This window comes from Archocentrus centrarchus, chromosome 7, assembly GCF_007364275.1.
Source record: "Archocentrus centrarchus isolate MPI-CPG fArcCen1 chromosome 7, fArcCen1, whole genome shotgun sequence".
Taxonomy (NCBI): Eukaryota; Metazoa; Chordata; class Actinopteri; order Cichliformes; family Cichlidae; genus Archocentrus; species Archocentrus centrarchus.
Window position 1 is genome coordinate 1,507,191 of NC_044352.1, and position 21,876 is coordinate 1,529,066.

At 44.8% G+C, this 21,876-nt stretch overlaps 1 protein-coding gene across 1 annotated transcript in view; it reads left to right on the forward strand.

The window, feature by feature from the left end:
• dnmt3bb.1 (DNA (cytosine-5-)-methyltransferase 3 beta, duplicate b.1) overlaps positions 1-21,876 on the forward strand; it is a 57,953-nt gene that overhangs the window by 14,961 nt on the left and 21,116 nt on the right. Inside the window, exons 2-5 of the mRNA XM_030733124.1 lie at positions 32-140; positions 19,335-19,485; positions 20,346-20,422; positions 20,572-20,709. Of these exons, the coding sequence (XP_030588984.1) occupies positions 32-140; positions 19,335-19,485; positions 20,346-20,422; positions 20,572-20,709 (475 nt within the window). The remainder of the gene's footprint in view (positions 1-31; positions 141-19,334; positions 19,486-20,345; positions 20,423-20,571; positions 20,710-21,876) is intronic.

The window sequence follows — 21,876 nt, forward strand, 5'->3', positions numbered from 1 at the left end:
ACATTGTTTGAGCTGCTTTGTGTCTGTGCAGGTTTGAGAAGGAGTCAGGACAGACACTGGACCAGTCGAGCGCCACCGCGATGCCTTCCAACAAATACTCTACTGCAATCATGGAGGAGAGCAACAACATGACGGCCACAGTGAGTCTCACACACACACACACACACACACACACACACACACACACACACACACACACACACACACACACACACACTTATGGCCGCTCCCCTAGTTGCTATCCGAGCCAGCTGTGGTTTAACAGAGTGTCAGTATCAGTGCCAAGGCAGATGCCCAGGCAGGAGTGCCAGCATGTTACATGAGTCTAATTGAGAATGCACACTGGCTGTGAGGCAGCGTGTGTGTGCCACACACACACACACACACACACACAAGCAGCTGAGGCGGAAACCAGAAATGTTTGAGAGATAGAAGGACAGAGGGAGGAAGGAGCTGAAGCAAGGAGTGAAGGATGGAGGGAGCACAGTGGGGTCTTTATAAGCTCAGAAAATGGATTCACTTCACACACACACACACACACACACACACACACACACACACACACACACACACACACTTGGCTCCTCCTGTCGTCCGTTACTACCTCTTCCTCTTTTTCACTCGTATATCACCCTATCAGAAAGGGACACTCCTCCCCTCCACCATCTGCTTCTCTTTCTTCCTTCCTCCTCGTGTTTGTCTCCTCTTCAACCCTCCTTTCATTCCTCTGTTTGCCGTTTGCTCGTCTCCATGCTAACGATCCATGCCTGCTGTAATAATATAGTACCTCTGACTGCTGCAGTTATTATTGCAGCTTTTGTTCAAAGTTTGCAGGGAAAGTCAGGCGGCGTTTATCTGTAACACTTCCTGTGCTGGAAGTGCAGACAGGTGGGATAAGCACGGGAACGGCATAAAGTTCTCCTTATCGTGTTTTGTTTCCCAGCGCCTGAGCTCGGTGACGTTCTTTAGGATTTGTGTTGGGGCAAAGAGCAGGGGTGTTCCCCAGATTTCTTTAAGTGGGGGAAAAACTGAAAGCAGCTGAAGAGAATGTCTCAGCGAACCAGTGCAGAGGATATATTTATGTATGTGTGTATTCTGAGGTGTTTAACGAGGTTTGTTGTGTTTCCACAACTTCTCACTGTTTTCCCACTTATAGAGCGCGTCTTGGCTATTTGTGGAGCTAAAATAGCTCCATGCGTGACCATTGTGTCTGTGTTGTGAGCAGCAGCAGCAGCAGCATGCTGCGCTTGGGCATTAAGATACAGTATCTTAACTGAAGTATTGAAAGTATTGATACTTGGATTTGAGACTCAATTTTAAAGCATAAAGGTCTGGTATTGGAAGTATTGATATTTCAGTATCAATCAGCGCATCATTAGTAAGTGAAATCTCCGTCATAAGCAGTGTTTTTGAACTGTGCTGTGTTGTTGAAATTGAGCAGACTAACATGAAACACAATTAGTTCATTTGTCTTTGCTTTTAATTGGGATATTTTGTAACGAGCAGACATTACATGTAGCGGTGAACGTTTTAAAGGCTGCCCGATGACGAAAGCCTCGATCTCTGAGGGGAGAGAAGCTGGAGGCTCCAGCATAGCACGAACAGTTCAGAAACAATTTGAAATGACAAAAAAAAAGCTATTTATTAACTGATTACGTCGTGTTTTAGACTGCTTATCGCTAGCAGATCTATTCTGACCCAAAGTGCAGCCGTGACCGGTTCTGACGGCTTTACAGCAGACAGCCGCTCCAACTCTTCCAGGTACTGCGTACCGGCGCAGAATCTTTTAGTGGTACGCAGTACCGGACTGTACCGGCGTACTTTCACCCCTGCGTATATGTGAACGTCAGAGCTAATATTCATGACCCAAACATACATGTCACTCCAAGCATGTGCAGGGTTACTGAATGAGTGCATTTAACAGTAAATATGAGGCTTCAGTCTTCACGGCAGCTTTTTGCATCCTTCAGGTGAAAACTTTCAGTTTTTAGTTTGAATGCTAACCACAGACCTGCGTTTCTTTTTTTTTATATTTTTTTTATTAAACATTCATCAACAACAGGTCGTTGACCACAGGGACAAAGCAAAATGTTTTTTGTTTGTTTTCTTTTTTCCCTTTCCCTTCCCCTTGTTCCCCCTACCCCTCCCCATCTATTCCCACCCTGCTGCAAACAATGAAACAACAAAATAAAACGATATAACAGGAGAGAAAAAATAAATAAATAAATAAATTACAGCTGAAAGACCACGAGCATGAAAACCCAGGAAACAACACAAAAAACGTGAACAATTTACGAACAGGCGTCCACACAAGCATGGGTACACAAACCAAGTCAGGGCATGGACGTTTAAGACTGCACAGGTTGTCAATCGCTGTCAAAAGCTGGAACCACAGGGAACCGTTGAGGCCACCAGGCTGGAGGGGCAGGCACATATGCAGCAGAACCAGCTCTTGCGTGAACTTCAGGCTCGAGGGAGGACATCCAGTCTCTCAAAATAAGATAATAGAGGGGCCCAAGTTTTATAAAATTTTTGGATCGAACCTCTAACACAGAACTTGATCTTCTCTAACTTAAGGAACAGGGTCAGATCTTTCAACCAAAGAGAAGCCCTGGGTGGGTGTTCTGATCTCCATGCTAATAGTATTCTTCTTCGGGCAAGGAGAGTTGAAAAAGCCAGTACATTTTTAAAGTCATGTGTTAATGATGTGCCCTCCCCTGGAACTCCAAATATTGCCAATTCGGCGCTGGGTTGGATACCTATTTCGAAAGCCCCAGATAGGATCTGAAAGATTGTAGACCAGAAGCTGCGCAGTTTATTACAGGACCAGAACATGTGAGTTAGATTTGCCGGGGCTATATGGCAACGAGCACAGGTTTCACTGACTGTAGGATAAATCCTTGCGAGTCTGGCCCTGCTGTAATGAATCCTATGGAGGACCTTGAACTGAATTAGTCCAAGTCGAGCGCATGATGTTGACCCATTTACTCTACGTAATGCGTGGTTCCAGGTCTCATCAGAGATGTGTATCCCAAGTTCTTCTGACCATTCTTCTCTGATCACATTGAGCTTTACTGCGTTGAGTGATGAGATGCTATTATAGATTTTGGAGATGAGACCTTTACAATGTTTAGGGGTTTGTAAAATTATGTCGATTCCTCCCTTTGGGGGTAAGCTGGGAAAGCAAGGACTGATATTGCGAACAAAGTCTCGAATCTGGAGATATCGAAATAGGGAGGAGCGTTGTAAACTAAATTTAGAGGAGATAGCATCAAAAGTAGCAAAAGTACCATCTATATAAAGGTCACTAAATTTACTTAAGCCTGCTTTCTGCCATTGGGCAAAGACAGAGTCTAACATGGATGGCAGGAAAACATGGTTATCACATATGGGACTATAGACAGAGAAGTTTGTCATGTTGAAGTGTTGTCTAAATTGTGACCATATTTTTAGGGTGGAGATTACAACTGGGCATGAAGAATGTTGCTTAGGGGAGAGAGGGAGCTTTGAGGTGACTAATGCAGGGAATGATGATGGCTTACATGCATTCAGTTCTAATTGGCACCAATCAGCATCCGGTTGTTGGAACAAACAAACTACCTTTTGTAGGTTTGCTGCCCAGTAATAATACAACAAATTAGGTAGAGCCATGCCCCCCTCTTCCTTTTGTCTCTGAAGGAAACGCCTACTGATTCTGGGGTGTTTATTACTCCATATGAACGAGGACAGCTGTTTATCAATAAGTCTGAAGAATGATTTTGGGAGAACGATTGGGATACTCTGAAAGAGATACATAAATCTTGGCAAGATGTTCATTTTATTACATGCTACTTTGCCAGCTAGGGATAAATTTAGAACACTCCACCTCTGTTGGTCGCATTTAAGATTATTAAGCAAAGGGGTGAAGTTTTTTCCAAACAAATCAGAAAAAGAACGCGTCACGTTGATTCCTAAATATTTGAATCCTGTTCTAGAGAGGGGGAAGGGCAAGTCAGTTTCTGTAATTTGGAGTCCAGCTTTATTAATTGGAAAACATTCACTCTTTAGGAAGTTCAACTTGTATCCTGAAAATTTACCAAAGCGGTTTAGCAAGCTCACAATGTTTGGGGCGGATGACACTGGGTCCGAGATGTAGAGCAATAGGTCATCTGCGTATAAGGACAGCCGATGTTCCTGCTGTTCTCTATAAATACCCTTAAAGCCCTGTGAGGTCCTAAGCATAATTGAAAGTGGTTCAATAGCCAAAACGAAAAGGAGCGGGCTGAGAGGACAACCCTGCCGGGTACCCCTGGATAAAGAGAAGGGCCTAGACCTTGTTCTGTTAGTGATTATACTTGCTTTGGGCGATGTATATAACAGTTGTACCCATGATGTAAATTTGGGCCCAAACCCAAACCTAGCCAAAACTGCAAATAGGTAGGGCCACTCGACCCGGTCGAATGCTTTCTCTGCATCGAGGGAGACCACAACCTCAGGGGTCTCCCCCGATGCAGGGGAGTGAACAACACTAATAAGCCTGCGTATATTAGAAAAAGAATGACGACCTCTCATGAACCCAGTTTGGTCCGGGGAAATTATGTCTGCCATGGCCGCGTCCAATCTTGTAGCCAGAAGTTTAGCTAAGATTTTAACGTCTCCATTTAGGAGTGATATGGGCCTGTAGGAAGTGCAGTCTGTTGGGTTTTTACCATGTTTTAGTAAAAGTATAATGTTGGCTTCTGTAAGAGTCTGTGGCAAGGTTCTCTGATCCAGTGAGTGGTTAAACATTTCAAGTAAAAGAGGTGCTAACTTGGATGAGAATTTTTTGTAGAATTCGATTGGATAGCCATCTGGTCCAGGGGCCTTGCCGCTCTGTATTGCCGAAATAGAATTGATGACTTCAATAAGAGTAGGGGGCCTATCCATATCCCTCTTCCTATCAGGATCTATAGCAGGGATATCCAAGCCGTCTAGAAAATTATTCATATCTGAATCATCCTCCGGAGATTGTGATAAGTATAGAACAGAATAAAATTTCTCAAAGACTCGGTTTATTTCAGCCGGATCGACAGTTTGCTCGTCGGAGGTCTTTTGGATCTGTGATATGAGCTGCGCCGCCGACCGACTTTTGAGTTGATGGGCCAGAAGGCGGCCCGCCCTCTCACCGTGTTCGTATACAAAGCCTCGGGATCTAAGCAAGGATTGTTCCACGTCCTGTGTTGATATAAGATTGTATTGCATTTGTAAATAAAGTCTCTCGTTGTATAGCTCAGGGGAGGGTGACATTGAATGTCTCCGGTCCAGCTCCAGTATAGAGCTGATGAGCTGTTCCTGCCTTGCTTTTCTAATTTTGTTGCGTGTTGCAGTGTAAGATATTATTTCACCTCTAATTACCACTTTTAATGTTTCCCACAGGATGGAGGGTGACACAGAGTCTGATTTGTTTTCAAGCAAAAAATTGTCTATGGCAGTAGACATCGATTCACAAAAGTTGTCGTCTGCTAACAAAGTCGAGTCAAATCTCCAGTTGGGGCGCTCAGCTTGATTAAGTGGGAAGACTAAGTCCAGTAATACTGGTGAATGATCAGACTCTACGATAGCAGAATATTCACTTTCCTTGACAAAGGGTAGCAGAGTTTTGTCTATAAAAAAACAATCAATCCTTGAATACGACTGGTGGACATGTGAAAAAAAAGAAAACTCCCTAACATCTGGAAACAAAAAGCGCCAGGGATCTATGCAGCCCGCCTCCTTCATGAATGCTGCCAAGGCCTGAGCCATCTTTGATGGAGATGTCAATCTAGAGCTGGATCGGTCTAGGGTCGGATCCATTACACAGTTTATGTCACCACCCAGTATCAAACGGTGAGAATTCATGTTTGGTAGAGCAGAGATTAACCTGGATACGAAAGTGGGGTCATCCCAATTGGGAGCATATATGCAAGCAAGTGTAACTTGAATATTATATAGGGAACCAGATACTATAACATATCTGCCCTGTGGGTCTGATATGGACTTGCTTAAAGTAAATTGTATATTTTTATGTATTAATATTGCTGTTCCTCTTGCTTTTGTGTTAAATTGTGAATGGTAAACTTGTCCCACCCAAGGCTTCCTAAGTTTTGTATGATCTGCAGAGACCAAATGGGTTTCCTGTAGAAATGCTATTTCTGTTTTTAGTTTTTTGAGGTGGGCAAAAATTTTTGCCCGTTTTACTGGTCCTCTCATGCCCTTTACATTCCAACTAGTAAAGCGAACTACTGAGGCCTCCCCTCTTGCAGTGCTGTTACATACGATAGCCATGATAACCCGATCTTATGCCTGTCCCGGCCCAGCAGCCCCACCCGGCGGTACATGGTTTCTTATCCGCAATGTTCAAGCTCGTGAGAAAAAAAAAGTGAAAAAAACAACACAAATCAGCAGTATAAATAAAAAAGGCAGCTCTGAACCCAACCCTTATTAGAACCCACTCCAACTGTATCCTTGCTTCTCTTGTCGAAGCCAACTGCTGTCCCTTAAGCATCTTGTAGGTCTTCCGATAGGCCATACTCACGGTCCCTAACTAACTTTGGAAGGTTCCCAATAAACTTAGTGTGCAGGAGTTACACTCTTTGTACAGTGAGTTAGAGCAGTACCAGCAACTATAAACAGTGAGTAATATAAGCTCCACGAGGCACTTATACAATAACCAACGTGATTATGAAAGTGAATTTTTGACTAAGATTTACTAAATTATGAAAGCCAACAACAGCCCATTAGAACTAGGCAACAGACACTTGAACCTTTAACCTATAGTTACTCAATTCTAACCCTTGAGTTAACTAGGTGGCAGTCAAAGCAAAAACTAAGACATAAAAAAAAAAAAAAAAAAAAAAAAAAATTGTAATAATAATGACAATGGTAGTAATAATAGTAACAGTATAAGAAGATAATAGTAATAATAAGGGGCGTATTTGTGTACAAGCATATATGGTGCAAGCATACACATATATGGATACATGTCCCTTGTGAGAAAAACGGTGCATCCACTTAAAGCTGAAATATTGTTTGATCAAGTCATTCAATGCAGAGTATGCAGGTGCAACCCATAACGCAGTGAGTTATTACCTCTTTCCTCTTCCCCGGGATATTTGCCCTCTTTTTCCGTCCTCTCTGTTCCTGCCATGTCCTGCCCCCCCCCCCCCCCAAAAAAAAAAAGTCTGTCTTCAGATATTTATTTTGCAACGCAGCGGTCGTAGAACACCCGGGCCTCCTCCGGCGTGTCAAATAAGTGGGTTTCTCCCTTAAATATAACTTTAAGACGAGCAGGGAAAAGAAGACGAAATGACACACCTCTCCGGTAGAAAGCTCCTTTAACATCGTTGAATGCCGACCTTTTCTTTGCAAGAGCGATGCTGAGGTCTGGATATATTCTCAGGGTGGTTCCCTGATGCTTTACTTCATGCTGCCTGGACCATCTTAAAGCGGCTTCCTTCTCCCGGTATCGGTGGAATGCAAGGATGAAGGGCCGCGGTGGTCGTCCTGTTGCGGGCTTGGGTCCAGCAGTGCGGTGCGCGCGCTCCAGTTCCGGGGGGGAAGGAAATATGTCGTCCCCCATAGCATCCTTTAGCAACTTGGAGATGAACTTAGTTGGATCCTGGCCGTCTTCGCTGCCTTCAGGTATGTTAAGTATGCGTAGATTGGATCTGTGAGATCGATAGACCTGCGTTTCTAATCATTGTGGCCTCGGCTAAGATGATTTGACAGCATAATTGGCGCGCCGCGGGGCAGTCTGCTGCACACTGAGGAACGTGTGTGACGTAGTCTGCAAGGCTTCACGCACATATAAAAAGTCAAACAGACATTTTTATAGCTTCATGTGTTAAAGAAGCATCTGTGATCACAGCAGCGGCAGCACAGGTCATAAAAGAAGCGGAGGTGGTCCTTCGTACCACACAAGAGAGAAAAAATGGATCTGAAGGCGTGAGAAGGATGTACTTTAATGCTTCACTGAGCATGTTCATGTCAGCCAGGGGCAGGAGGAGGGGTGATGGATATCCAGGAAGGCAGATTAATGGAGGGAGAGGATGATGATGATAGTGTATACACTACCTGGCCGACATCGAACCCTGTTTTCGGTTTTCGTCTGAAACTACAAGAGGCAGAATGATCAGCTTAACTTTTCACACTTTTTAAGAAATGAAGTCATCCAGAGTTCAGTACCTGAGAGCGGCTCTGAGACACGGAGTGCCTTTAGCTTTAATCCTTGGACACAGGAGAATGGATCATGTTTAGGAGTCGTGAGCCAAAATAAAGCCGGTTTGGTCTGCAGAGATCACGTCGTGGTTTCAGGGCTTTAGCTAATGTTGAGAAGTGAGACGGGTCGATGTGAACTACAATCTGTGCTTTCGCTGACAGGAGGCTGATCGATGCCTCAGTTAATGTAGGTGGGAGACAGGGAGTCATTAAACATGTTCAGTAGAAATGTTGATCATTTATAACAAACTTTTTAAAGAATTTTATTGGGCGTCTTACTGCATTGCCTTTATTGCATTGATGATTTCTGCATGTTTCAACAGTTGTTCTGTCTTTTCAGTGTTTGAAGGCCGAGCTTCCTTTTGTAGAGTTCGGGGAGGGCGAGACGGCGCACTGAGCATCTGTGGCATTTATCAATCTAATAAGCTCTTCTTGTTCATTCTTAATTTAGATCTCCTCCAAAAATCAGTTGTTGTGAGTTCACATCAGTGAGATATAAATTTCTCGTCATCCTAATTGGGGTGTAAATATTGACCAAAACAATCATTTCTAAGTCTAACCTGATCCTTAATCAGCAGCTGGGTTTCACCTTTCAGGTACTTCGGGTGATTGAATATTCTGGCTCTTTGTCCATTCAAGCTTTTACATTACAGCTGATGCGTCGTACGCATTATTATTGTTCTCCATGTAACAAAGGAACTAAAACTAGCAGTGACGCTATGCTAACAGTTATCTCTGAGCGACGCTGCAGGCGGACACTTCTGCTAATGCACTTTCTTCATGCTGCTGTCCAAGAGGGCTCCCAGTATGTGAAAGGATAATAAAAAAAATAACATAGTAATCAGTGATGGTATAGTTACCTTGAAAAAGTAGTCAGATTCCTGATTACTCTAAAAAGTAACGTAGTTACTTTACTGATTACTTAAATTTAGAAGTAACTAAGTTAGATTACAAGTTACTTTATTAGTTACTTTCAACAGCGGCCGGTGTTGTGCCAAAAAGTGATCTTCCGTCATAGTGATTCAGATGTTTGTGTAATGTCTTTGCTTATATTGGTAAACAGTGCAGTCAGCATGATTTATGAAGGGCTTATATATAAAATGCAGAAATAACCTGTTTTTCAACAATCTTTAGGAGTCTGTGTTATTCTACCTACTTTATAATCAATCCAGAGCTTTTTGGCCACTTCAAATATCTTTATATAACTGTGATGTTATATTTGTTGACAGTTTTTACCTTGAAAAAAAAAAGAATATATAAAAGTCACAAACTGAGTGCAGCTTCTACCTTGTGACAGAAATGCTGTTTCTCACTCAGAATGACCTGATATCATTCATGAGAGATATGTTTGATATATTCTTCACAGATCAACAAGTCATTTAAATACAGCCATTTAAATACAGGGAATCACTTTATGGTACAACACCGGCAGCACCCCCTGCCGCCTCAGCATAAACATGACTGTCTGACCAACTTTTTCAGCCCCCCCCCCCCCCCCCCCCACACACACACACACACACACACACACACTTACTGGTTTGTACCGAAGTCCAGCTTCTGTAACGCGTTACTGACATCACTGATAGTAATAGTAAAATATAAATATATTAAATAACTGTAAGGGTACAAACGGTTCTCAGTGTGGAATAAAAGTCCCAGCTGTATACTGTAGTGTGATAGAAATGAGTCTTTCCGTGGTCTCAGCGAGTGTCCATACCTTGAGTCTGACTGCTGGTGATTCCTCACCAAACCTCTGATCACATAAATTTCTGGGCTTCATCGGGTGAGTTGAAGTGTGCACATCGTTCCCACGCGTCACCCGCAGCCGGTACAGCATGTGAAACCTGAGGGCCAGTTTAACACCGTTAAACGCGGCCCTCTTTCTAGCGTGTGGTGCTGACATCCTGAAAGACTCTTAGGCTGTGTTCACACTGCAGCCTGAAGTGACCCAATTCACATTTTTTTGTGAAATCCGATTTTTTTTTTTTTTTTTTTTTTTTTTGCGTGTGTGGTCGTTCACATTTCCAAATATATGCGACTTGGATGTGATCTGTGTGTGAACAGCAGATGAACCTGAAAGTGTCCCGCATGCGCAGTAGAGGACGCGATAACGTCACATGTAGCGAGCGCGCTCAATGTTTGCGGAAGTCACGCGTTTTCCTTCCCACGTCCGCGTAACGCAACGCAGAGTAGTGACGTTTGTCGAGTATCAATGACATGCCGGTCGGATGAATGCGACCTGGCCATACACACTCTGGTCGCAATTTGAAAAGATCGGATACGTATCGGATTTAGGACCACATTTCCAAGTGGCCTGGGAGCATTTGAAAAAATCGGATCTGTGTTGTTCAGACTGGCATGAAAAGATCGGATACAGGTCGCACAAGGGCGAAAAAATCGGATTTGGGTCACTTCAGGCTGCAGTGTGAACGTAGCCTTAGAGTGGCGACTTGGTATTTGATCTCATGGTTTCTGGCCCATTGCAGTGCAGCCTCTTTCTGCTGGAATCTGGAGAAGCAAATCGGGAACACTCGGGGGGATTTCCTCTGACCAGATTTAGTGGTCGGGGAGCATTGGGCTCTCTCCATTTTGGGTGGTGTAGAGAAAACACCAGGGCCCATCACCTGCATCAGCATCTCTGACATGAATATGAGTGGATCTTTATCGTATTCACTGCCTTCAGGAATATTTAATATACGGAGGCTGGCTTTCCGTGATCGATTCTCGGGGTCATCAAGCCGGTTTTGGATTTGGAGCACTTCAATGGTGGACTCGGCTCTCGTTAGCCATTCAAAATTATCGCTGGAATGAGTTCACCATTGACTGCAGCGAGTCCAACGAAGACTGCGAGTGCTGTCCTCTGCTTTGTGAATTCTGATGGGAGTTGGTCCATTGTAGTCAGCGTGGTGGTAGCAGTTTCTTTGGGTGCAGAAGTTGCTAACTTTGTAGCTGGAGTTTGTGCGCTGTTAGCTGATTTATTGTTCTTAGAATTGTTCATTTTTCAATGTAATAACCTTGACTAGGCCCTGTGACAGGCTGGCGACCTGTACAGGGTGTACCCTGCCTCTCGCCCTTTGTCAACCCCCCCCCCTACACACACACACACACACGACCCTGAACAGGATAAGCGGAAGTGAATGGATGGATGGATGGATAACCTTGACCAGTCCACGCACTAATGATTACTTCGAAGCTCCAGGGAAAAGGTAACCTATGACGTAACCACGCGTCAGGTCGATGCAGGCTGGGGGGGATTGTGATTACGGCGTAGGGTTCAGATTTCCCTGCATAGGCCTCGCTGAAGCATAATTCAGGCCTCAGTGTGTCCTGTATTTTACAAATCATCAGCACAGATGAACATCCTGTATATGGCTGGCTCAAAAGATCATTTAAATAAAATCTAGTAGTTTTTTCTTTTGTTGGTGTGGGAGGAGAGGGATTTATTTGTGCAGGGTCAAATGAATGAACCTTTGTGCTCTGCAGGTTTCCTGAGGACGCATTTATCTGAGAAAAGCACGTTTCTTATTTTAGGTACCATCAGCAAATGCCATTTACAACAGCTGCTGAGTTGAGCGTGTAGAATTGCATAAGCATGAAGCCAGATGTTACTAAAATAAGTCTTTAGGTCCGTCTGTGACGCCTTTACATCATATTTTATGTTTGAATGTGTTAATTGGAGGTGGAGGAGCACGGTGTGAGAGCCAAGGCCATGCAAAGTCCATCTGTGCTGCAGGAACTCAGATGGTGTTTCTGCTAGCTGTTAACCATCAGAGGACCGAGAGGTCACAGTTTACTTTGCTGTTCACAGTTCGCTCTAGAAGACACTCGCTGTTCTTGTTATCAGACACAACGCTCCTGTGGAGAGTGTGCATCTGTGAGGACGGCAGTTTTAATGCAGCAGAAACATCTGCAAAGCCTCAGAAACAGCTGTTCCTCTTCAGTCTGTCCTCGGCTGGTTCTTTCAGCACACACCAAATGTCTGTCTGCCCTCCACCATCGCTCAGCGACTTAAACTAAGTTCACAGCAGCAGCAGGTGTGGATCCATGAGTCCAAGTCAGCTCACATACAGTAGCTTATTTTTACACTTTAATCCTCAGCAAAGTAATTCAGTCTGAATTATGATCTTATTACTAGGTAAAGAAAATTCACTTCATATTCAATTCAATTCAATTCAATTCAATTTTATTTATATAGCGCCAAATCACAACAAACTGTCGCCTCAAGGCGCTTTGTATTGTGGGTAAAGACCCTACAATAATACAGAGAAAACCCAACAGTCAAAACGACCCCCTATGAGCAGCACTTGGTGACAGTGGGAAGGAAAAACTCCCTTTTAACAGGAAGAAACCTCCAGCAGAACCAGGCTCAGGGAGGGGGGGTCATCTGCCGCGACCGGTTGGGCTGAGGGGAGAGAAAGACATGCTGTGGAAGAGAGCCAGAGATTAATATCAATTAATGATTAAATGCAGAGTGGAGTATAAACAAAGTAAATAAGGTGAATGAGAAACAGTGCATTATGTGAACCCCCCAGCAGCCTAGGCCTATAGCAGCATAACTAAGGGATGGTTCAGGGTCACCTGATCCAGTCCTAACTATAAGCTTGATCCTAAAGGAAAGTTTTAAGCCTAATCTTAAAAATAGAGAGGGTGTCTGTCTCCCGAATCCAAGCTGGAAGCTGGTTCCACAGAAGAGGTGCCTGAAAGCTGAAGGCTCTGTCTCCCATTCTACTCTTAAGTATCCTAGGAACCACAAGTAAGCCAGCAGTCTGAGAGAGAAGTGCTCTGTTGGGGTGATATGGTACTATGAGGTCTTTGAGATAAGATGGGGCCTGATTATTCAAGACCTTGTATGTGAGGAGAAGTATTTTAAATTCTATTCTAGATTTAACATATGAGCATTAAAGGTTAAGGTTCAAATAAAGAACCTCTTAAGGTCTCCAGTCCCAAAAATCTGTTGATGAGATAAATCAAGCTGTTCTGATAAACCAGATGATCTGCATTTTCATCTAGCCCATTTATCCAGGTGTGGGACCGGCACTAGGACTACACTGGCATTGGTGCCTGGTAGATATTAGTGTGTTCTTCTGTTTTTCTTGCTGTGTGATGGCTGGCAAATAGTTTTGTATACTTATTGCCACCTTTGTCTTCCAGTAAAAATAAGAGGAGAAACTATCAGAGCTCAGCACTGACAGGCTGACTGTGGTAGATGAGTGGACTCCTGGTCACTCGTGACCTGATGCACCTCCATCAGGCTCCGATACTGTGGACTTTCTCCACTGCTGCAGAACCAGCTGTCATCAGCCGCGATGCCCCTCAACGTGAAGTCCAGAGGGGCACAAGGAGATGACCTCGAAGGGTCCAGTAGCAGAAATCTGTTTTCTTGTCACCGGTTCGACACGTTTGCTCCATTTGAAACTAGAAGCCTGCTGTCAGTGAGTCTGTCTGTGCAGTTTCACTTCGATGTGATTGTGTTGCTGCTGTTGTTGCACCTTTTTGTCTGATTCTAATAATATCAGCTTTCACATGAACATGATGTCAGGAAGAGCAGCTGTGCTTTGATGGGGACTAAATGAAGTAAATAATAAACAAAGGTGTTCGTGGTCCTCAGAGGATCAGTGGTCATGATTTTTGTGAGCTGATGTTTCAAACAGCTGTCCTTAAAATACTCCTGAAAATGATTCATAACATGTCACTTTCTCTGTTTCCTCCCTCGTTTCCACCTCTCAGCAGTTTCTACTCCAAACCACACTGAGCGCACACTTTCTCACAAGTTCACAGAGTTCATTTGTTATAGTGGAAATGTACACACACACACACACACACACGCTCACTCCCTGTTTTACGAGCTTTAACAATCACAAACAGACGCAGATAGGCATTGTGGTCATTGGGATTAAAAACAGTCTCTGAATTTTCCATCTGTTTCACAGCTGCTCCTTCTCTCCTCCTCCTCACTGCTTGTTTTCTTCCTCTGACTCTCTAAATTATCATTAGAGAAAACGAGGTTTCCACTGCTGCTCACCTTCTCTGTCGGCTAATGAGCAGATCAGTCTCAAATAGTTCCTTGTAGCCTCACGTTGGTTGGAAACGGTGGAAGTTTGCAGCCTCGTCCTGCAGTGCTCTTAAATCCAGCTTTGTCAGTGAAAGTAGACTAAAAGGCAACAACAGCACAGTCACATTTGAGATTACCTGGAGTTTGTAGGTTTAACTGGAGAAAATGAAGAATTTTTTACTGATACTGATGTTAAAGTTACAGTGTGTAAAACTTTCACTATTAAACTTCAGTAGATTGCAGTCAGCAGAGTTCTGTTTTCGGACCCCTCCCAATTCCAGTAGAGTGCTACGGTGGTCGCTGTGGGACAAACATGCTTTAGTCAGCCAGGAGAGATCAGAAATATTACCTGTACCCCATAACGGCCGCGGCTGGCCTGTCTGTGGAAGGCTGTCAGTCTGCTGTTTACCTCGGCTGTGTGACGCTCCCCCTTTACTAACTCTGGAGGGGGCTGCAAACCTCTGTGAAAGGAGTCTGATATGAGTCAGTGAGTCAGAGAGCTCCTGTTAGCTACTGTTTTTCCCACTATTAGCTACTATTAGCTGCGGTTAGCCACAGTTAGCTGCTGTTAGCCGCTGTTAGCTACTTTTAGCCAGCATTAGCAGAAGTTTCTTTGAAGTGGCACTACCTTTGTTGGACTGGCGTTTAGTGAATAAACTCTCATACAGCGTGAGAATGTAATCAAACTGATTATCAGGGGAAAGTGTGCTCTTTAGGACACTCGAGCCCAATATTAACTGACTCGCTAAGAACCGGCTGTTGTTTAGCCGGTTCCTCTCAACTGTTTGTAGACGAAGGGTAACAGGTCTAAACTGCTGAAAATAAGAAATGGTGCCAATATTAGGAATAAATGATCATGTTTATGGCCCTGACTTCAGCTCAGTTTCTGTATCAGGCTGTAAACATGTTTATTTCTGCTGGAAAATGTTAACACAGGAGTCTTTGGGGACTGACTCACTGTGGTGCCTCTGCTGGATGGCAGAGGAACTGCAGCTCAGGATTTATTTTTTTTGCCTCAGAGGTTGCTTCTTGGGAAAAACAGACAATAAGCTCGAACAGATTAAATCAAAAAGGTTAAACTAGCAGTTTGCACCTGCTTCTTGCAGTGCAGTGGTAACAGTGGTTTGCGCTGTCGCCTCACAGCATGAAGGTCCTGGATTTGAACCTTTCTGTGTGGAGTTTACAGGTTCTTTCTGTGCTTCTGTTAGAACTTTGCCTAAGGTGTGTTTCAGAGTGCTAATCAATTAATCAATATTCAGCTTAAAACCTTTCTTTCTGTTGTAGTTTGCAACACACACACACACACACACACACACACAAATCTCTCTAGGTGTTACCTAAATGCATTAATATCTGAGCATCTTTTGTATTCACTCTTCCTCTAATCTGGGCGGGCAGAGCAGGGATTATGTGGATAAGTGGGATGCTGTAAGTTCAAGTCCAGACACAGCAGAGAAGTTGCTGCAGAGACTCACGTGGCCGGCTCTCCTGAAGCGATGCAGAGGGAAGGAGCAATGAAAGCATTCCCGCCCTCCGTCAGGGCCTGAGCTGATCCGTCCTCTCCGCTCCGATTCCTCTGACAAACGGGGCGCTCGCTCCAGTAAAATGACTCACTGCTAATGTTGCACATTTGTCATGTGCACACTTCTTTTATGGCCTCTGTGGTGTTTGTGTCGCATGTTGACTTCGTGTTGAATATGCAGGCATGCCTGACAAAGTACACCACCTCAGGGTTAGTTCTTAACCTTTGGCACATCTTACATTTACACATAACGTTTTTTAACCATCTGGGAAGTGCTCATTGAAAAGGCTAGAAAGGCACTTTCAAGTTAAAGCATTTATCATCTGTCTGTCAGTCTGTCATGTGCTATCTTCAACCAGTTAGATGTATGTCTAAACCAAAGAGTGAGAATATCTTTCCCATCGGGAAAAGCCTTCCGTACTGTAAGGAAGTCGTGATCAGACAGCCCGTCAGCTCTCAGGGAGGAACCAGGCCAAACTTTGGTCATTTGTAACAGACATGGCTAATGGTCTGCTGGATTACATGACCCTGTGGTTTCCAAATGCTTTGCCAAGGCAGATTGGTGTGCACGAGGCAAGTCCAGGTATGCCTTGGAATTTCATGAAAACCATACAATCATCTGTTGTCACGGATCCAGCGGTCTTCAAAAGAGTTGCAGGACCTGAACCAGAGACACCAAGATCCTTTCACTGATTGTGCAAAGGTGTCTGATAAGGTGATGGAGGCGGCACAGAGAACAATTAAAACAAATGCAGACATTGTGCAATTTTCAGATGCTGTAAATGAGCCAACACAAGAGGCTTAGTTTGAAAAGACATGAATGAAAAGAAGAGAGAGCGATGGCACGTCAGGGGACGGCGAGGACATTTTGCACTACAGCACCATGCAGAAGTCTTGAGCCACCTTTCATTTCTTTATATTTTGCAGGAAAGTGAGAAACAGGTGCAGCAGTTTATGGAAACCTTTAGTTTATTGAATGTTTTTATTGGGTTTAGGTACCTTAAGGATTGCTGCTCAGTTTCGTTGTACTCTAATACAATGACGATAAAAAGCTAGCTAGCTAGCTACTGGAATACATTGAAATACAGCATACAATGCAAAAACAGTCCTAATGAGTATGAAAGTCAGCGTTTGATATGACCACTGTTTTTGAACAGTGAAGTGTTAGCGCTGGAGCTCAGCCCACATTTTGGGTTGTGTTCATGAGTGAATCTGTTTTATTATCTCCTCCCAAAGTCGCTAACATCGGTGGTTGGAGCCTCGCGCTCAGCAGTTTGTGGGGCTGTGCTGGTACTGCCATCCTCTCAGCTCCAGCATGGCGCCTCCTCCCAGCCAGCCTCACGCAGGAGGTGTCTTGGTTAGACGTCCAAACCACCTTATCTTCATTGTGGAGGAGTAATAGTCTTCTCTGAGCTGGGCTCCCCATCCCATCTCTGATCTCATACACTGGTCAGAGGAAGCTCATTTTTACTGTTTGTATCTGCAGTCTCACTCTTCCTATCCTAGATGAGGATAGGAAGCTTCGCTTTCTCGCTCAGCGTCCTCATGACGGCAGCCACGCTGAGTCGGTCTGGGATGGTGCTCAGTGACCCAGCAGAGGAACTGAAATGTGTCATTGGTGAACAGCTGTCAGTATACCTGAAACACGGTCCAAACTTGTGACTTGGCTTAAAACAACACAGAATGGATGGATTGTCCCATCATGAGCAGACAAAGAATATGTCATCAAGATTACGTAAAGGGAAGAGAGGCTTTGGCTCGTTGTTACACAACGCCTTCATGCCTGTTAGCTTTGGACTTAAAGTCATTTGTCTTTGTTTTAGTTCCTTCTTGTTTAGTCAGGAACAAAAAATCCTGACATGTCAGTGTTGTGTCCGTGCTTTGTTTCACACTGGAAACCTGCTGGCAGGACGTAGCCTGAGCAGAAGGTCTCCTTAAAGGAGATAGATAGATATATAGATAGATAGATAGATAGATAGATAGATAGATAGATAGATAGATAGATAGTATTTCTCACTGTTACATGGACAGGTACTCTCACTGGTAGCAAAGTAAGCCACATGTTGGATGCTGGAGTTCATCCAGCAGGAATGACCCACTTGGAAAAGCATCAGACTTTCTGGGAGAGGTGATCGTCTGCTGCCGTCAGAGGATTAGAAGACTGAACAAGTCCTGACTGCACTGCGCTGGCTGCCCGCTCTGAGCTCGCTGCTAGGCATGTTAATCATTTGTCATTGTAAAATCATGTGACAGTTTAATGGCAGCCATCACAGCTGTGAAGCAAGAGGCTCTGGGGCGTACTTGCCGGGACCCCCGCGGATGTTCTGCGTCCTGAACATTATGTGAGGCTTCGGGAATGTCGAGCGTTGGCGTCACCTCTGAGTCAGGTTGTGTTCAGCCCTCACATCAAACACACCGTTGTCGTACTGAGCTGTGCGGGCTGTGTGGTCAGCGCGGTGTAGAGGTGTGCTGTTTCTGCTGAGCTGGTTCTGAATTTGGACCGTTAATGTGACCGATAATGAAACGCTTTCAGAGCAGAGTGGGGAACATCTCCATCTGCCTAAATCACACGAGCCTCCTGCTTATTGTAACACCGCTCCCTTCAGCTTCACAGGGAGACACCACATGGAGGCTCCTGAGCTGCTGGACAGTACACAAACAGATACGTTCTAAACCTGCAAATGGACAGGACTGTGCAAAAGTCCTGAGCCACCCCTCATTTCTTCATATGTTGCTTCCAAGCAGCCAGACTTGGTCTTGAGGCCAAGGTGCTTCAAACTTTTGGACATTTGCTGCTTTTTCACTCATTTTCTGTCCAGTCGCTGTACCTGAGCTTTTTAAAACTCTGAGCTATGAATCAGTTTGTGTCTGCACATAACAGACAACTTAGCAAAGACCGATTCTAGCAGCCTGTCACAAACACACTTCTTTAGTTGAATCTATGAAAAAATAGCAAAGATTACTCAGTCTGACAGCATAAAACGGGATTTTAGGACCAACAACGTGATTTCCAAAGAGCTGTTAGCTGAAGGCATATCTCAGCATGGTGTGCAGTGTGTCCTTAATCTGAGGAACTGGACACGTGGAGGACAGAAGAAGAAGTGTGAGGTCTAAAAAACTAGAGCAGATGATCAGGATCTGAAAGTCATGTCCTTCAGAAACAAGAACAAATCCAGCAGAGACCTGACAGGACCTGAGAGATGCATCTGGACCTTCAGCTGATCCATCAGCTGTTTGCTGGAGCTTCATCAGAAATGGTCTGATTCTTAATGAAGGGAAACATGGAGGAAAGGCTGAGGTCTGCCACATTACACTGAAATCAGGCAGCAGGTCTGATGGAGCGATGAATCAAACTGTGGCTGTGGATGCTTGAGGAGTTTGAGGTTGTAGCCTCCATAACAGCATCGTCACCTTCTATGACTCTTCTTTACAATCAAGCCAGAGTAACCTCCGACTGTGGCCTACAGCAGCCGCCATCTCCAAGCTTTATTTCAGAGTGCTGCAGTGAAATAACTGTTTGTGCCTCTGTTCTCCATCTGTCTCCAGGCGGCGGTGAACGGAGACAAGCCTCCAGCTGAGGGCCTGTCAGAGAATGACAGCGGCGTGGAACTGACCAATGAGAACAGCCCTCTGACTGCGGCCGAACCGCCTTCGCCCTTCAGCCCCAAACAGACCGGAGGCGCCGCCTCACCTCAAGGTACCTCACATCGTTTGTGTTTAGACTGTTGCATATCTTATTTGAGAACTTTATTTTGAAGGCCTCTTGGTTTCCTGTGTGTTTCCAGAAACAAACTGATATGAGCTGCACGTTCAAAGGGAAGATATTTAAATGAGTACAGTGATGTCACATGCACAGGAAACAATATTAAATTATTTTTTGTGTAACACCAAACTGAACAGAAAGCTGTGCGGCTCATTAAACTGAGCAGATACCTGCAGCAGGCTGTGTTCGGTCCACAGAGCCCACAGAGGTCAGAGCCCACTAACATTTCCAGTCCTCTCAGTAAGCGTGTTGCTCTTCCTAACACAGGTGTCCCACATCTTCCTTCATGCGTTCAGCAGGTTAAAGAGGGTGGAGTCACACGATGTGATGCCAGCATCCTCTGAGCTCTGTTTGTGAAGGATACGAAACGTCTCAGCTGGAGTTCAGATTAAAATTCAGATCTCGGGTGTTTTGAAGCCCTTTAGAGGCCAGAAGCTTAAATGTAGCATTTGTGGGGCAAAAACCGAGTTAGCCCGTTTGGGGCTTTATTGAGTCGAGTCCGGTTCTTTACTCATTAAACGCTGAGTGGATTTTTTTTAATCTAACAGATTAAAAGTCTTAAGTGATGAATGTTTTGCTGTCAGTGACTTAATGAAGTTTAATCTCCACAGATGTCTTGAGGTGGCTTCTTCTTTCTTCCTCTTTGTTTTTGTGCCTTCAGTCTGACGATGACCTTTGACCTGGAGAATTTGGCTGCACACGAACTGAGCGTGCAGCTGAGAAAAACTGAAAATAACTGTGTGCGCTGTAACACCGCCTGTCTAACCTTCTGTTCTCCTCCCCTCCCCCCACAGACGGTAACCAGTGTTCGAGGGGAAACAGGAAGAGGAGCAGGAAGAGAGGCGAGGATGAGGAAAGTACCTGGGACTCGGTACGACTCTTGTATAGAAGTTACTGCACCTTCATGTAGCAGAGAGGAGAGGGGAGCTTCATCTAGTCTGTGTGTGTGTGTGTGTGTGTGTGTGTGTGTGTATGTGTGTGTGTGTGTGTGTGTGTGTGTGTGTGTGTGTGTGCGTACAGGATAAGCCTTCAGGGGCGTCTCAGTTGGGCCTGAGACAGAGACCTCGACCCAGGACCATCTTCCAGGCCGGTCTGAGGCCACACGTGCACGGCAAACCCCGGCGACAGAACCGCAAGCAGGAGCAGAGCACGTCACCGGTAAAGAGTCCGAGCTCACTGAGCCGGCGCCGGGTCGCTGGCTTCTCAGAAATGTGCAATGATTAAAAACGTAAAACCCCGCCATGTTCCTCGTGCGGCTGCTCGGGTTTAATCAGCTGAACTTCCTCCTCGTTCGTGCTTCCTGCTTTCACCAAATGTCAGACGGGACTGAATCAGGTGCTGCGTCAGGACAAACAGAACCGCATGGAAAATTAGAACAGGCACTTCACTCAGTTCACCTGGTGCATCCGGGTGTCTCTAAAAACGAGTAAACCTGCTGAACCCTGAAGAACAAACACGAAGACATAAGTACCTCTGCACGGTCTTCATCATTCACGACTTTAACCGAGTTTTCCAAGGCCACACTCACATCATCATGTTTGTTTAAAACCATATTTGTTTATATACTAATGAAAAAAGCAGGAAATCCTCACAGGTGTTAGTTTTGCATAAAAAGCACCTAAAACATTTATTAGGATATGAGCTGCACCCATAAACAACATTATTAGATTGCTCGCTGCAGAGCTTAAACTTGATTAGAAATCAGCTTCTGACCTGACGTCCATGAGTAAACATATCAAACTGCAGTTTTAGGCTGAGAGGCTACAGCGTAGGAGTCCAAAGGCAGCAGGGAGCGTCCAGAAGCAGGCTCGTCGTGGTGTCCCACATGCACACAGCTGTCGGACCCCCTCACCCTGAAAGTCTTTGGGTGTTTTAGCTGAAGTGCAAATAAAAAAACATCAAAAGTGACCTGATTTAAATTTGGCCACTGTTCCTTCGGCTTCTCGTGTACGGGTGAACCAAGCTCAGCCCCCAGGGGGCGATCTCAGCGCTCCAGAACTGAACGGTTTTCACACCTGCGCTCGTTTGGAGACGTCACATGACACAGGTTCATGTCTGTAACCTGCCAGCTGCCGAGCACAGAGACTCCGTTGTATTTTGCTAATGTGCAAACATTGTAGGTCATATTCAGGGCTGCTGCTGATTGGTCATCGTGTGTGCATGCTCCATCCAGGCAGCTTCCTCACTGAACTGCAGTATTTCCAGCAGTGAGAGCACGTCTGAGGAGGAATGTTTCCTGCTGCATGTGGGACAGTGTGGGAAATATCCCAACCTGAATCCTCCGTGTAGCAAATTTCTCCACTTGACTGCAGCGACAGTTTTGTC